This window comes from Aedes aegypti, chromosome 1, assembly GCF_002204515.2.
Source record: "Aedes aegypti strain LVP_AGWG chromosome 1, AaegL5.0 Primary Assembly, whole genome shotgun sequence".
In the NCBI taxonomy this organism is placed as follows: domain Eukaryota; kingdom Metazoa; phylum Arthropoda; class Insecta; order Diptera; family Culicidae; genus Aedes; species Aedes aegypti.
In genome coordinates, this window is record NC_035107.1 from 301,465,015 (window position 1) to 301,480,385 (window position 15,371).

The 15,371-nt window shown below is 41.0% G+C and overlaps 1 protein-coding gene across 20 annotated transcripts in view; it reads left to right on the plus strand.

Moving 5' to 3' along the window:
- The window catches only part of LOC5573536 (modifier of mdg4), a 419,719-nt gene that overhangs the window by 100,655 nt on the left and 303,693 nt on the right, over window positions 1-15,371 (plus strand). The window contains exons 5-7 of one of the 20 annotated variants that reach the window (XM_021838285.1): window positions 7,681-7,820; window positions 7,880-8,051; window positions 8,124-8,332. The exons of 16 other annotated variants lie outside the window; for them this stretch is intronic. In XM_021838285.1, coding sequence (XP_021693977.1) covers window positions 7,681-7,820; window positions 7,880-8,051; window positions 8,124-8,290 — 479 coding nt within the window. In that variant the 3' untranslated portion in view covers window positions 8,291-8,332. Of the gene's footprint in view, window positions 1-52; window positions 346-405; window positions 575-3,457; window positions 3,686-3,787; window positions 4,081-4,141; window positions 4,320-4,381; window positions 4,537-4,735; window positions 5,093-7,411; window positions 7,587-7,680; window positions 7,821-7,879; window positions 8,052-8,123; window positions 8,333-15,371 lie in introns of those variants that run through there. 3 more of the 20 variants (XM_021838274.1, XM_021838273.1, XM_021838284.1) reach the window with 3 other exon arrangements.

Genomic DNA, 15,371 nt, shown 5'->3' on the forward strand with positions numbered 1-15,371 from the left:
TCAATCGCGTCGCTCCACTAACATTCCTTCCCCAATTTTCCACCCTTTCCAGTCCAGAAGATCATGAAGCTCCAAAAGCGCATCTACTACCTCAAGAAGGTGTCCAGCGAGTTCGCGCAGCACGGCGCCGAGAATCCCGTTACGCCGCAGATCGAGTGCCTGCAGCACGATCTGGACGTTCTGACCGGAAATCTGCCGCGGATCGAGCTTCACCCGTCCGATGCGACGGCCGCGGAATGTAAACCCTGCTCCGTGCCCGGGTTTGAGTTTCCCCTGACCGAGCAGGAGGACATCGAGCGACTGGAGGCGGAAGTTCGAAACGATCCGTACATTCGATGCCAATATGTGAGTTTGACACCCGATAACTTTTTGTTAACTAAATAAAATTTCTCGTCTTTAAATTAGGTGAACTTCCTGCTCAAAAAGAAACCGGGGCTGATGAACTTAGTGCAGTTTCTGCCGATGGTGTTCTCCGATGAGGCCCTCATTTCCTACAACTACCACGGTTCGCATGCTTCCGGCAAATCTAAACTATCCATGAAGGCGTACAGCATTTTTTCCGAGTGCTTCCTAGGTGAGTAACGTGCAGTACTAGAAGAGGGTGAGAGTTCGTGTGGAAAAAAGCAAATCTCCGAGAATCCTCAGGAATTATTTCAATAGGAATATTCTCTCAGAATCTGGAGAGGTAATCTCTCAGAATCCTGAGAGGCATTCTTCCAGAATCCTGTGAGGGATTCTCTGTTACCTGAGAGGGATTCTCTCAGTCTTCTGAGAGAGAGACTCATTCGGAATCCTGTCATCTGGGAGGGATTCTTTCAGTTTCCTGACAGGAATTCTCTCAGTCTTCTGAGAGAGCCTCATTCAGAATCCAGAGAGGGAATTCTCTCAGAATCCTGAGATAAATTCTCTCAGAATCCTAAGAGAGAGATTCTCTCATACTCCTGAGAGGGATTCTATTAGAGTTCTGAGAAGGATTTTTTTTTAATTCCGAGGGGGATTCTCTCAGAGTTTTAAGAGGGATTCTTTAAGACTCATGAGAGGAATTTTCTCAGTTTGCTGAGAGGGATTCTTTCAATCTTCTAAGAGAGACTCATTCAGAAGAAAGATTCTCTCAGAATCCTCAGAGCGATTTTCTCAGTATCCTGAGAGGGATTCTCTCAGAAAACGGAGAGTAATTCTCTCAGAATCCTGAGAGGGATCCTCTCAGAATCTTGAGAGGCATTCTTTTATAATCCTGTGAGGGATTCTCTGTTACCTGAGAAGGATTCTCTCAGAATCCTGAGAGGGATTCTCTCAGAATCCTGAGAGGGATTCTCTCAGAATCCTGAGAGGGATTCTCTCAAAATCCTGAGGGGGATTCTCTCAAAATCCTGAGAGGGGTTCTCTCAGAATCCTGAGAGGGATTCTCTCAAAATCTTGGGAGGGATTCTCTCAGAATCCTGAGAGGGATTCTCTCAGAATCCTGGGAGGGATTCTCTCAGAATCCTGAGAGGGATGCTCTCAGAATCCTGAGAGGGATTCTCTCAGAATCCTGAGAGGGATTCTCCAAGAATCTTGAGAGGGATTCTGCAAGAATCCTGAGAGGGATTCTCCAAGAATCCTGAGAGGGATTCTCCAAGAATCCTGAGAGGGATTCTCCAAGAATCCTGAGAGGGATTTTCCAAGAATCCTGAGAGGGATTCTCCCAGAATCCTTAAAGGGGTTCTCCCAGAATCCTAAGAGGGATTCTCCCAGAATCCTGAGAGGAATTCTCTCAGAATCCTGAGAGGGATGCTCTCAGAATCCTGATAAGGATTCTTTTAGAATCCTGAGATGGATTCTCTCAGAATCCTGAGAGGGATTCTCTCGGAATCCTGAGAGGGATTCTCTCGGAATCCTGAGAGGGATTCTCTCGGAATCCTGAGAGGGATTCTCTCGGAATCCTGAGAGGGATTCTCTCGGAATCCTGAGAGGGATTCTCTCGAAATCCTGGAAGAAATTCTCTCAGTATAAATTTATGTGATTTGTGCTAACGTAAGAACAACACGACATCAAATGAATTCCTTTCTCAGAATCCTGAGAGGGATTCTCTCAGAATCCTGAGAGGAATTATCTTGGAATTCTGAAAGAAATTATAGAATTCTGATAAGAGGGATTCTCTCAGAATCCTAAGAGGGATTCTCTCAGAATCCTGAGGGATTCTCTCAGAATCCTGAGGGATTCTCTCAGAATCCTGAGGGATTCTCTCAGAATTCTGAGGGATTCTCTCAGAATCCTGAGGGATTCTCTCAGAATCCGGAGAGGGATTCTCTCAGAATTCTGAGAGGGAATCAGCATTCTGAAGGAGATTCTCTCAGAATCCTGAGAGGCATTCTCTCAGAATGCTGAGAGGGATTCTCTCAGAATCCTGAAAGAGTTTCTTTCAGGACACTGAGAGATTCTTTCAGGATCCTGACGAATTCTCTCAGAATGCCTGGTTTCTCTCAGAATACTGAGAAGGATTCTTTCCGAATCCTGAGAGGGATTCTTTTCGATTCCTAAGAGGGATTCGCTCAGAATCTTGATAGGGATTCTCTCAGAATCCTGAGAGGGATTCTCTCAGAATCTTGATAGGAATTCTCTTAGATGCCTGAGAGGGATTCTCCGAGAATCCTGACAGATATGCTCTGAGAATCCTGAGAGGGATTCTCTTAGAATCCTGAGTGGGATTTTCTCAAAATCCTGATAGGGTTTCCCTTTGAATTCCAAGAGGGATTCTCTGAGAATCTTGAAAGTTAATTCTCTCAGAATCCTCAGAATGATTCTCTCAGAATTCGGAGAGGGCTTTTCTCAGATTTCGGAGAGCGATTCTCTCAGAACTCGAAGAAGGATTCTCTCAGAATCCTGAAAAAGATTCTCTCAGAATCCTGAGAGAGATTCTCCCAGAATCATGAGAAGGATACTCCCAGAATCCTGAAAGGAATTCTCTCAGAATCCTGAGAGCCATTCTTTTAAAATCATAAGAAGGATTCTCTCAGAAACCGAAAAGGGATTCTCTCAGAATTTAGAGAGGGATTCTATTAGAATCCTGAGAGGGATTATCTCAGAATCTTGAGTACGATTCTCTCAGAGAGGGATACTTTCAGAATACTGAGAGGGATATTTCAGAATCTTGAGAGGGATTTTCTCAGAATTTCGAGAAGGATTCTCTCATAATTCAAGAAGGTATCTTTCTGAATCCTGAAAGGGATTCTCTCAGAATATTGAGAAGGATTCTCTCAGAAACATGAGAGGGATGCTTTTAGAATCCTGAGGGGGATTCTCACAAAATCCAGAGGAGAATTCTTTCAGAATCCTAAAAGAGATTCTTTTGGAATCCGAAGAGAGATTTTCTCCGAATCAGAAAAGGGATTCTCTTAGAATTAGGAGATGGATTCTCGTAAAATGCGATGGGAGATTCTATATTAAATTTTGTTTCTCTTCTTTCTCACATTTACAGAAGCATTCGAAAGCGAAGGGTTGGACATGGACTCGCTGAGCAATCAGCTGATTACGGCCATCAAGCAGAGTCGCAACCGGATGCGGCAGCGTACGTTCCGAGCGAAGAAAACCCTGCAACGCATCAGTGGCGACAAGCTTTCCGAGTGATGCGATCCATCAGTGTTGAACGTTTTTTGCTTTCAGATATTGAAACCTAATTGAATAAAATTGCGAAAAGTTTAACCAATGAACTGTGACATTTTGTGACGTACTAGAACCCATCTCGTTGTAGGAATTCAGAATGTTCGGAGTACCAATTAATAGTTTCGATTGCATTTCACTTCAACAGGACAATCGGAAAGACCGCCCAAGATGATCCTGATGAAGGTCGAAATGGAACGTCTGACGCAACGCATCGGCGAGTACGGTGCCTGCGGAGACAGAGAGGTCGACCTAGGTAAGGTGCGATTGCTCCGCAGGGAACTCAAACAGCTGGACGAGGAATTTCAGATGCTCAACAAAGCGGCCGGTACGTGCAACAAGCCCAAGGTGGACGGGTTCGTGTTCCCGATTAGCCGCGAGGAGGACATCGAACGACTGGAGTCGGCAGTACGCTGCGATGGCGATGTTCGGGCGCAATATGTGAGTAAAGGGGTTGGGGTTATTTCGAATGTGCTGTGAATTGACTTTTCCCCAATCGCAGGTGGAATATTTGAGCGTCACCAAGCCACTGCGGCAGGGTGTCGTACAGGTGTTCAGCAAGTTCTTCACTGACGAAGCCATGACCAACTACAACTGGCACGGGTTGGACCGAGCGCAGTATCCACGGACACCGAAGAAGGGTATGCAAAAGTACGACATATTCTATGGTTGTATGCTTGGTAGGTTGAATGGGTTTGCAACACTAGATTCGTCCTTCCATTGGCTTTTTTTTCTATTTCAGACGCTTGGGAAAATCACGGACTAGACAACGAGACTCTCGTCGACCAAATCAAGAAGGCTGTCTACCACATCAACCGTCGACGTTATACCAAAAAACAGTTCATGAAAAAGAAGTACAAGCTTGTTGACGTACAAGAATAAGTTCCTCTGAGTGATGTGTTGACATAGGATGAAAGTGAATCGTGACAGAATTTATGCGATAATTTTAGAATAGATTACCTGATTTTTCTAGTACCTCAAAACAAATTTTCAAAAATACACAATTTAAAATAAAGGAACCAATCAAACGAATTCCTTTCAATTGACCATAATATCATTATATCGCCTTCTAACCCTTTCAAAACACTCTTTCCAGAAACACCCCGAAACAAGCTGACCCAGCGCAAACGGGAGCTGCTGCTGTACGTGAAACCGTTCGAACGGCTGGCGAAAGCGCCGAGGAAGCTTTCGGTGGAGGGATTCGCCTTTCCGGTGTACACCTCCGACGAAGTGGAACGGCTGGAGGAGGCCGTTCGCTACAGTGGCAAGATCCGGCGCCAGTACGTAGCTTATCTGGCGGAGCGGAAACCACGCCACATGGACATTGTGGAGTGTTTCGGAAAGTTCTTCACCGACGAAGCGATGGCGCCGTACGCGTGGAATGGCTACAAGAATCCTCGGTTCCCCAGGAAGGCGATGAAAACGATGGCTATCTTCTCCAGCTGTATGCTCGGTAAGTGTGGGAAGAATGTTCGTGTTTTGGTTGAGAAATGGGAGATCGTTGAAACTTCCAGTACAGAACTCTTAAATTCCTGAGAGGGATTCTAAGAGCCCATAGAAAGTTCCCTGAGAGGGATTTTCTCGGAGTCCTAAGAGGGATTCTCTCGAAAACCTATGAGGCATTCTCTCAGAATCCAGAGGGGGATTCTTTTAGAATCCTGAGAAGGATTCTCTTAGAATCCAGAGGGGGATTCTCTCAGAATCCTGAGAGGGATTCTCTCAGAACCCTGAGAGAAATTCTCTCAGAATCCTGAGAGGGATTCTCTCAGAACCCTGAGAGGGATTCTCTCAGAATATTGAGAGGAATTCTCTCAGAATATTGAGAGAGATTCTCTCTGAACCCTAAGAGGGATTCTCTCAGAATCTTGAGAGGGATTCCCTCGGAATCCAGAGAGAGATTCTTTCAAAATACTGGGAAAATTTTCATCATAATCCTGAGAAGGATTCTCTCAGAATCCTAAAAGGGATTCTCTCAGAATCCTAAAAGGGATTCTCTCAGAATCCTGAGAGGGATTCTCTCAGAAACCTGAGAGGGATTCTCTCAGAATCTTGAGAGGGATTCTCTCAGAATATTGAGAGAGATTCTCTCAAAATCCTGAGAGGGATTCTCCCAGAATCCTGGGAGAGATTCTCTCAGAATCCTGAGAAGGATTCTCTCAGAATCCTGAGAGGGATTCTCTCAGAACCCTGAGAGGGATTCCCTCAGAATCCTGAGAGAGATTCCCTCAGAATCCTGAGAGATTCTTTCAAAATACTGGAAAAAAATTCCTCATAATCCTGAGAAGGATTCTCTCAGAATCCTGAGCAGGATTCTCTCAGAACCCTAAGAGGGATTCTCTCAGAATCCTGAGAGCGATTCTCTCAGAATCCTGAGAGGGATTCTCTCAGAACATTGAGAGAGATTCTCTCAAAATCCTGGGAGAGATTCTCTCAAGAATCCTGGGAGGGATTCTCTCAGTATCCTGAGAAGGATTCTCTCAGAATCCTGAGCAGGATTCTCTCAGAACTCTAAGAGGGATTCTCTCAGAATCTTGAGAGCGATTCTCTCAGAATCTTGAGAGCGATTCTCTCAGAATCCTGAGAGGGATTCTCTCAGAATATTGAGATAGATTCTCTCAGAATCCTGGGAGGGATTCTCTCAGAATCCTGGGAGGGATTCTCTCAGAATCCTGTGAGAGATTTTCTCAGAATCCTGAGAAGGATTCTCTCAGAATCCTGAGAAGGATTCTCTCAGAATCCTGAGAAGGATTCTCTCAGAATCCTGAGAAGGATTCTCTCAGAATCCTGAGAAGGATTCTCTCAGAATCCTGAGAGGGATTCTCTCAGAATCCTGACCAGGATTCTCTCAGAATCTTGACCAGGATCCTTTCAGAATCCTGACCAGGATCCTTTCAGAATCCTGAGCAGGATTCTCTCAGAATGACATAGATATTCTCATAATCCTTAGGAGAATTTGCTTTGAAATTTCGAGAAAAACTCTCTCAGAATCTTGAGAGAGATCATCTCAGAATCTTGAGAGGTATTCTCTCAGAATCCTGAGATGGATTTTCTCAAAATCCTGAGAGAGAATCTCTCAAAATCCTAAGAGATTTTTTTCAGAATTCAGAAAGGATTTCTCTCCAAATCCGGAGATCAATTCTTTCCAAATCAGGAGATCAATTCTCTCAAAATTCTTAAATGGATTACAAGAAAAATCCTACAAGAATCTTGGGAAAGATTTCACAAGAATCTTGCGAAGGATTGTCTCAGAATTCTGACGAGAATTCTCCCTCTGTATCCTGGAGGGGATTTTCTTTAAGATTCCTGACGAGGTTTCTCCTTCAGAATCCTGAGAACGATTCTCTTAGAATCATGAGTAGGATTCTTTCTCTCAGGAGAATCCACTCAGAATCATAAGAAAAACTTTACCAGAATCCTGAAAAAGATTCTAAAAGAATCTTGAGAATAATTATCAGAATCCTGAGAAGAATTATTTCAGATTCCTTTGAAGAATTCTCTCAGAATCAGATTTTTCCAGAATTCTGAGAAAGTTTATCTCAGAATTTTGAGAGGATTTTCTCTCAGAATCTCGGCAAGGATTCTCCCTCAGAATCATAGCAAGGATTCTCTCAGAATCTCTATGCAATAATCTTTTGCAGGATATTAGGATTGTAGTATTAGAGGAGACATCTAGTTTGATCATACACCTTTGAAAAAATGTTTGTTAGAAGTGTTCAATATGATGTGAAGTACTAGAATCGTGTTATATACCGATTTTCATCTCTATTTGCAGAGGCTTGGGAGCGCCATGGCGTCACCTCGATGGACATCCTCTCCGACATTCTGTCCAAGGTGATTACGAAGATTGCCGGCCGTCGACGGTCCAACAACTACAACCAACGGAAACGAATTCAGCAGTTCTGTGACAAGCACAATGAATAAAAATTCGATTCACCTGACATTTGAGACATGTTTGCGGTCTTTTCTTATTTTCTAGGCTACTTCTTTCAAAAATTTCGGATTTTTTTTTCTAGATCAATTCTCAAAGTCGCTTCGTTTCAGCTGCCACCGTGGTGAAGGAAGACTTGCACGAGACTTCGTCTGCGGGAGTGACCGGGTTCAGTTTTCCGTTGTTCTGCGAAGAGGACGTCGATCGACTGGAAGCTGCAATCAAGACGGACCCCGTGATTCGATGTGAATATGTACGTTCGAAGTGGTATTGAAAATTTTCCATCAACTGTATGTCTTTGGTTTTTTGCAGATAAGACACTTACGATCACTAGGGGAGTACCAGCCGAGCTTGTTTGCGAAATATTTCAGCAAACTATTCAGCGATCTGTCGCTTTACAACTATATTGTAGCAGATAACAACGATAAGCCCTCGAATAAGAAAGATATGATCGAATATGACATTTTCACCCACTGTTTATTAGGTAAGACGAACAAATTAAAAAATCGTCTTTTTCAAATCTATGGTTTACTGATAATAATGTCTTTTTTCGCAGAAGCGTGGATGTCGCAAGGTTTGACGTTCTCCGAACTGACCAACCTGCTGAAGTCGGTCACGTCCAGTCTCAGCGAGCGACGTCAGCTGTCCAACCGAAACCGTCGGAAACGATCCGAACAGATCCAGAAGTTGCTGCTGAAGGAGAAACGGAAGATGAAATCGTAGTGTTTCGACAATTAATAAATTTTATTAAACTTTCCAACTCTACGAATTTTGAAGATTGTTATTCTTATGTGCAGTACTAGAATATCAAATGAGACACGTAATTACAGCTTTTTATATCTTTCAGCAGCAACTCTCAACAATGCAAACTCACAAAGGGATATGGAAAAGTTGAAGCTGGAGCTGGCCCAACTGGACGTTCTTTTCAGTCGACGTCGCGAAATGAAACAGCAAACCGGAAGTGGAAAGGGACGACCGGCTGTCGTTGGGTTTGAGTTCCCACTAAAGGCCGAAGACGACGTCGAAAGGCTGGAAGTGGCGGTGAACTCTGATGCCACCATTAGATCGCAATATGTGAGTGGTGGCTGTTATTGCAGTACTAGAATATTTTCTGGAATGTGATGTTTTTTGCATCATTTTCAGATTCAACTGCTGAAAGCGAAAAAACTGAAGCATATAGATTTGGTGGACTGTTTCCCAATGCTGTTCGGGTCGAGTTCCATGGAAGGTTATACCTGGAGCGGCTGTCGGATGGTCAAATTTCCGAAGAAAGCTATGAAAAACTATTCAATTTTCAACGATTGCATGTTAGGTAAGTTGAAGCAAGGGCTTTTATCTCTTCTAAGACCGAAATTAAAACTTTTTTGTCCTTTGAACTGGGTCTACCTTTTCTGAAATAATGTCATTTGGCATAATGGCGTTTGGCATAGTCATTTCGTTTAGCATAAAGGTTCGTCATTTATTATTATCTTTATTCAGAGACTTTATTAAAGATTACGTTCCGTGCCACGTGCAGCAGGAGGAAGAGGCGTCACCGATATCCAAGCACTATGTGTCTCCTAGATCCAGCAGCCGCTAGCATATTTCGTAGAAAACCAGAATCGCCACGATATCCAAACCGCTGAACTGCGACATCTAAAATGTCGATGAGATAATCGCAACGTTGAAGCAGAAGCAGTTGTATGGAACGTATCCCCATCAAATGGAGCTCGAGTACATCGATAAGGTGGCGTCAAACACGTGTCTGGTGCGGGGTGACCTCTACTCGGAAACAGAAGGTTTCATGGTAGCCATCAAGGATCGGGTAATTGCAACGAAAAACATAGGCAGTACATATTGCACGATGACGTGGAGGACCGCTGTAAGAAGTGCAATTCATTAGGGGGGACTATCGAGCATGTCGTTGCTGGATCTGTTTATTTTTAACGTCACAACGAAGTTGCCAAGATTGTGCACCAACAGCTTACTCTTAAGCACAACTTGGTGGATCGATTTGTGCCATACTACAAATACCTGTCCGACCCGGTTCTGGATAATAGTTACATAAAACTGTACTGGGATTGCGAGGTTATAACGGATGTTCTCGTCCGTGCTAGTTGTCCCGATATTGTAGTCTACGACGAAAGGATGAAACGAGTTACACTCATTGACATCGCTGTACCGCTGCGATCACAATGTTCAATGAACGTTCTCCAACAAGATAACAAAGTACCATGACTTGGACAAGGAGTTGAATCGGTTGTGGTCTAAGTGCCGTGTAGTTCCGGTAGTCCTCTCAGCGACCGGAAATATCCAAAATTGAAGAAGCACCTAAATAGCATCCTAAAAGCGGTGAATCTTGAAACCTGTAGTATAGTGAGATGGTTCCTGAATCGCCACAACGGAGAAGAATAATTAAAAACTGATAAATGGCTGATAAACTTTGGCATACATATGTGAAAAGTTCCAGCATTTGTTGCTGAGAAGTGCTTCTTCATAACAAATTTGTTAAAAATACGCCATGGACCGGCTGTAATGTATAATGCAGATCCATAACTCTATTGGATTTTTTTTTTTCAATGGAGTTTAGTAGAATGTCATAGCAATAACTGACATTGGAATGTACGATTGCCAGCAGTTAATCGATTCCATTTTACTTGATGGAAAGAATTATTTCAACGGTTTTCAGAATTATGCTAAAATAGTTAATATTTTTATTTTAACTATTTTAGCATAATTCTGAAAACTGTTGAAATAATTCTTTCCATCATGCAAAATGGAATCGATTAACTGCTGGCAATCGTACATTCCAATGTCAGTTATTTCGTCTGCGCCGTTTAAATTTGGGTCTCCTGGATCTGAAAATGATGTCAAAATTCTTACAACTCAGGTATTTGGTCATTTTATTGAAAAATAAAACATAAAAAATCTGCCTAAAAGCCTAAATGTTGGCAATTTCCCTCCAAATAAGCACATTATTTGAGAACAAAGGTTTTATGAGTAACAAACTATACTTGCTATGCTGTATTATATCAAAAATTTGTTCAGCAGTTCATACTTAAGCTTGCACAAAATTTTAAACACTCTAAGTTAACATGTAGGCATAGCACCAGTGGATTGTTTAGCACCGAAATTTCCAACTATATTGCTCACACCTTCAAAAACTGTGAATATTACCATGCAAAACTGACCATAATAAAAAATGAAATATTTCAAAATCATCATTGTACATCTATGAACTAGAAAATATGGAATGTCTTCGGTGCCATCGAAAACTTCAGCATCCTTGCGGGGAAATGTTTTTTTTGGAACCGACCTGATCAAATTCTCTCCAGTGATCAATTTGCCACCGGATTACGGTACTAGAACCATCGATTATTCGTAGTTCCGAAAAAAAATCTGTTTGTTGCAGGTTATGAATCTGCATGCTTAAAATATTCAAAGGTAGCAGTAATATTACACAGCTTAACAAAGATAACATTTTTGCGTGTCTCAAAGATCAAATCTTGTGCCTAGCAAATTTGGGGTTGGTGAATTTGCACATTGTAATTGTGAGTTACGGGTCCTCTAAATTGTATAAAATGCTGTTTTTTCAATATTGAAAGTTAAACTATGATTGGTGTATAGTGATCTAACCCACAAATAATCATCAGAATAGGATTATGTAGGATTCAATTTGGTTTGAATGCACGGATAAATGTTGAATAAATCGATGTTTTCAACATGCCGCCATCGTCGCTCAAAATTATTCGTTCCTATTATATAGCCAGATATCGTACTCTTCTAATACATCAACAAATAAGGCTGATACAAATATTAATTTTCTTTTATGTCCGAGACCCCTTGGAAGGTACGAGGGGGGGGGGGATAAAAATAAATTAGGAACAAAAAAATAAAGAGGAAAAAAAAAGTTTTTTTTTAATTATTATTTTTAAAGATAGTTGTTGAACTTTTTTCAATCGCCCTCTGGTTCACTATTTAACCTGCTTTTTACTTTAAAAATTGAAAAAAAACTAACTGTTGTCAAAAAATTATGAATCTTTTTTTTGTCCCCTTCAAAATTATCGGATTTTCGAAGGGGGGGGGGGTGACATAAAAGAATATTAATATTTGTATCAGCCTAACTTTTGAGCTTGAGTATTATGAAATTTGTTTAAAAGTATTGGGTGTTGAAATCTCAAAAACTAGAAAATATTTTTGGGAACGGCCATGGTTTTCGCAGTGTAATTGATTAATGTAAAAGATTGACGCATACGCTAGTAAAATGAACACTTTTTAATTCTGTATAGACCTTTTTCTTCAGACTAGACTATCTGTTTAGAGCCCGCTCTCAGAATATTTTTCAAGCATTCCTGTTTTTCGTAGAAATTCTCTGTTTCGAACAAAATGGCCTCTAAAGTCACTATATTCATTATATTGCTTGCAGTTAATCCTGAAGCAAAATTATACACAGTAACATTCAGAGACTATAATACGACTATTCAACGGGCTCATTTAGATTTTTTTTTTATCAGTTTCTTCGAGGAAAACCTTCGAGAAATATCCCAGTAATTCCAAGAGATTTGATCTGGAATACTTTCAAAGATGTTCTCTGGAATTTTTATAGAGTTCTCTCTACCAATTATTCCAGAAATTCATCCAGCGACTTTTCGAAGGATGCTTGGAGGAGTTTCTCCAGATTGTGCTCCTGTAATTTCTTCATTTATTTATTTGATTTATTTTTTTCGAAAACTGTCCCAAACTATGCATAAATTCTTCAATCGATTCCTTCAGTTGTTGGTCTGAAGAATTTCCCAATGATTCACATACAAAAATTTCTTCAAGAAAACCCACAAAGATTTATTCCAGAGTTTTGAAGAAATTCGCTTAGATATTTTACCAAGGAATTCCACAAGAATTCCTACGCCTTTTCATGCGAATCCCTTTAGAGTTCGTCCATGGTTACTTCCTGGAATCGCTTCAACAGTTTCTCGAGGGGTTATTTGAGGAAATCTATTAGGAAGGAAGGATTTTCTAAGAAACTCAATTTTCGATTCGTCATAATGCTCCTATAGATTTTTTTTCTAGGAATTTCTTAAGCATTTAATCCAATGAATTTCTCGTATAAAATACCCTTGGAATCTTCTGAGGTTTGTTTTAGGTTCCACACCAGTTAACACCAATGCAAATTTTCCAGTAATTGCTCCGATCATTCTTACACCAACTTCTTCGGGAAATCTTCTAAAACTTCCTCAAGTGGACAAGTGGAGTTCTTTCAGGGATTCTTGTTCATCAGGAGCTATGTACTTTAAACCTTACACAAGCTTCATCAGAGTTTACTTTAGGTTTTCTTCTAAAATATTAGTCGTCCAGAATTTTTTCTACGATTTATTCAATAATTTCTAAAAAAAAATCATAAAATTATTATATTCTTTTAAAAAGGCCTGAAAAAATATTCGAAGACTTACTTGAGAAATATCTCAAATAATTACTGGAGTGATTCCTTAATCAATCTTAGAAGGAATTTCTAGGGTACATCCAGACATTTCAAGTTGAAATATTGTAGATATCCTGAAAAACAATGTTGTGGGGAATTCTAAGAAAGGTCCAGAGATGCTTTTTGGAAAACATACTGTTTTTAGATGTTCTAAACGGGTATTTTTGAGAGTGCCCAAAAGGAAGCGATGGAAGAATCATTGCTTAAAAGTCTGGACTCTGGAGGACTTAAGACTTTGTTGGAGAATCTTTGGAGGCATTCCTAATGAATTCTCTGAGGTGTTTTCTGTGGTTCTCCTTAGAAAAATCCACATTGTTTCCTTGAGGTTTCTGAAATAAAATTTTAGGGGCAATTCCTTGGGAAATAATCACTAAAGAACAAAAGAATTTTTTTGTTGTTCAAGCGTTTTGAAGCCATTTAAGACCTACTGTTAGAAACGAATTCAAATTCATTCAAGATTAATAGTTCGATAATCATTAGTACTCAAGAGTTTTCTTGAGCCTGGAATAATTTCTCAAGACCTGGAAAAACCTGGAAATATCAGGAATTTTATTTCAGTAAACGTGTAGACACTCTGTAAATGAGAATTATGCCCAACCACAGTATCTCAAGCAGCACAGTCTGTTTCTTCTCAGAAATAAAAAGATCTGTTGAAGCTAATCAGAGTGGTCAATTGTTGAAAATATGGCTTACAATTACACTGAATGACAACTCAAAAAGCATACGAGGCGAAGCATGTTTGCAACATATCTCTGTCATAGAGAAATTACTTGTTTGTTGCAAATCACTTAGGAGACACAAAATGAAAACTATAGTCACTACTCCACCAGCTCGTTTCGATGTTATGTGGTACGTACGGTGCAACTCAACTATTTTGGGAGAAGTTGCAAGAGTTCGTTTGCAAAGTTACTGAACACATCCTGGTAAAGTTGACCTTATAGCTATTTGTAGAGAACATCTACAAATGAGAGATGTTTCGTATGCTACTTGAGATGCCAAACGACTGTATGTCAAACGGGGTAGACCCTCAAATTAGTATCGACGAACCGAATGGAGTACTAGAAGTAGCATCGATTCTGATTCCTACTACTACGTCTTTATATCGTCTTTTTTACAACTTCAGAAGATATTGCTGACATTGAAGTACTAGTTTTCATCAAATTCGTTGTTTAACTCAGGTTTTCTTGTTTCTTGCAGAGGCATGGAAATCGCATGGAATGGACATCATAAAGCTCGAGGAAAACATCAAACAAGCTATTCATCGCATTCGGCGGCGTCGGTTGGCGAAAAATTCATACGACAAAAGAAAACACTCGTCCGAAGTGTGATAGGCATTCTAATAAATACCCATTTCAAGCCAACTAATCGTGTCCTTGTATTTGAGTGGAAATACGTCTCGCTTCACATCAATCGGCTAACGCTTTTCATTACCATTGCAGATATATTCTACCTAGATGACACTCATTCCAGTGCCAAAAAGGGCGCAGCCCGGTTGAGCCGCCGATCATTGAAATACGTACTGGAAGATGTCGACGATAACGATGAAAATCCCCTGTACCGATCCGTGACCGGGTTTAAATTCCCCCTGACAACACCGCAAATGGTCGAAGACCTGGAGCAAAGCGTCCGAGCAAGCGAGCACATTCGTCTGCAATACGTAAGTCTAATTATTTGATTCAGTTCTAGTACCCCTTTTTTCCATGAGTGCATCCGGATTCTAGGTGGCACTTCTGCGGAAGGCACGTCGGCTGGCCGAGAAGCCATCGTTGGCCTTCCTGAAGCTGTTCGACGACACGGCCCTGCTGGACTACAACTACAGCGGGCGGTGCAACTTTTCCGGCGTTCAGAAGAAAGCCATGAAGGACTACCACATCTTTGTCGAGTGCATTCACGGTTGGTTTGCAATGGAGTGATTTTTTTTGCGGAAATCGTTAATGAGTCGTTATTTTTTTGTAGAGGCTTGGGGCGGCGAGTCCTACACGACGGAAGAGCTTCGACAGTACATCTGCAATGCAATTACGCTGGTTAACAATCGGAAGCGGGGAGCTCGCTTCCGCAAGAACCAGAGAAATACTAGGTTGTACAAAATATGACCGCAGCGAACGGGAAGTCTGATGTAAAATGGCATAACGCTCTCTTCTGTAAATATATGTGTTAGTCAGTAAACGCCGTAAGAAAATTAGTACCTACTCCAAGAAACCATTATCTTATTTTTAATAAAAGAGGCATTTCAAGATCTAGTCAACTTTGTCACTGTACTCTGGTACTACACTATATGCATTTCATTTAAAGCCTTTATTTTCAGATAGCACATCTACAAAAGGACAATCTTCTTACAGATAAGGAAAA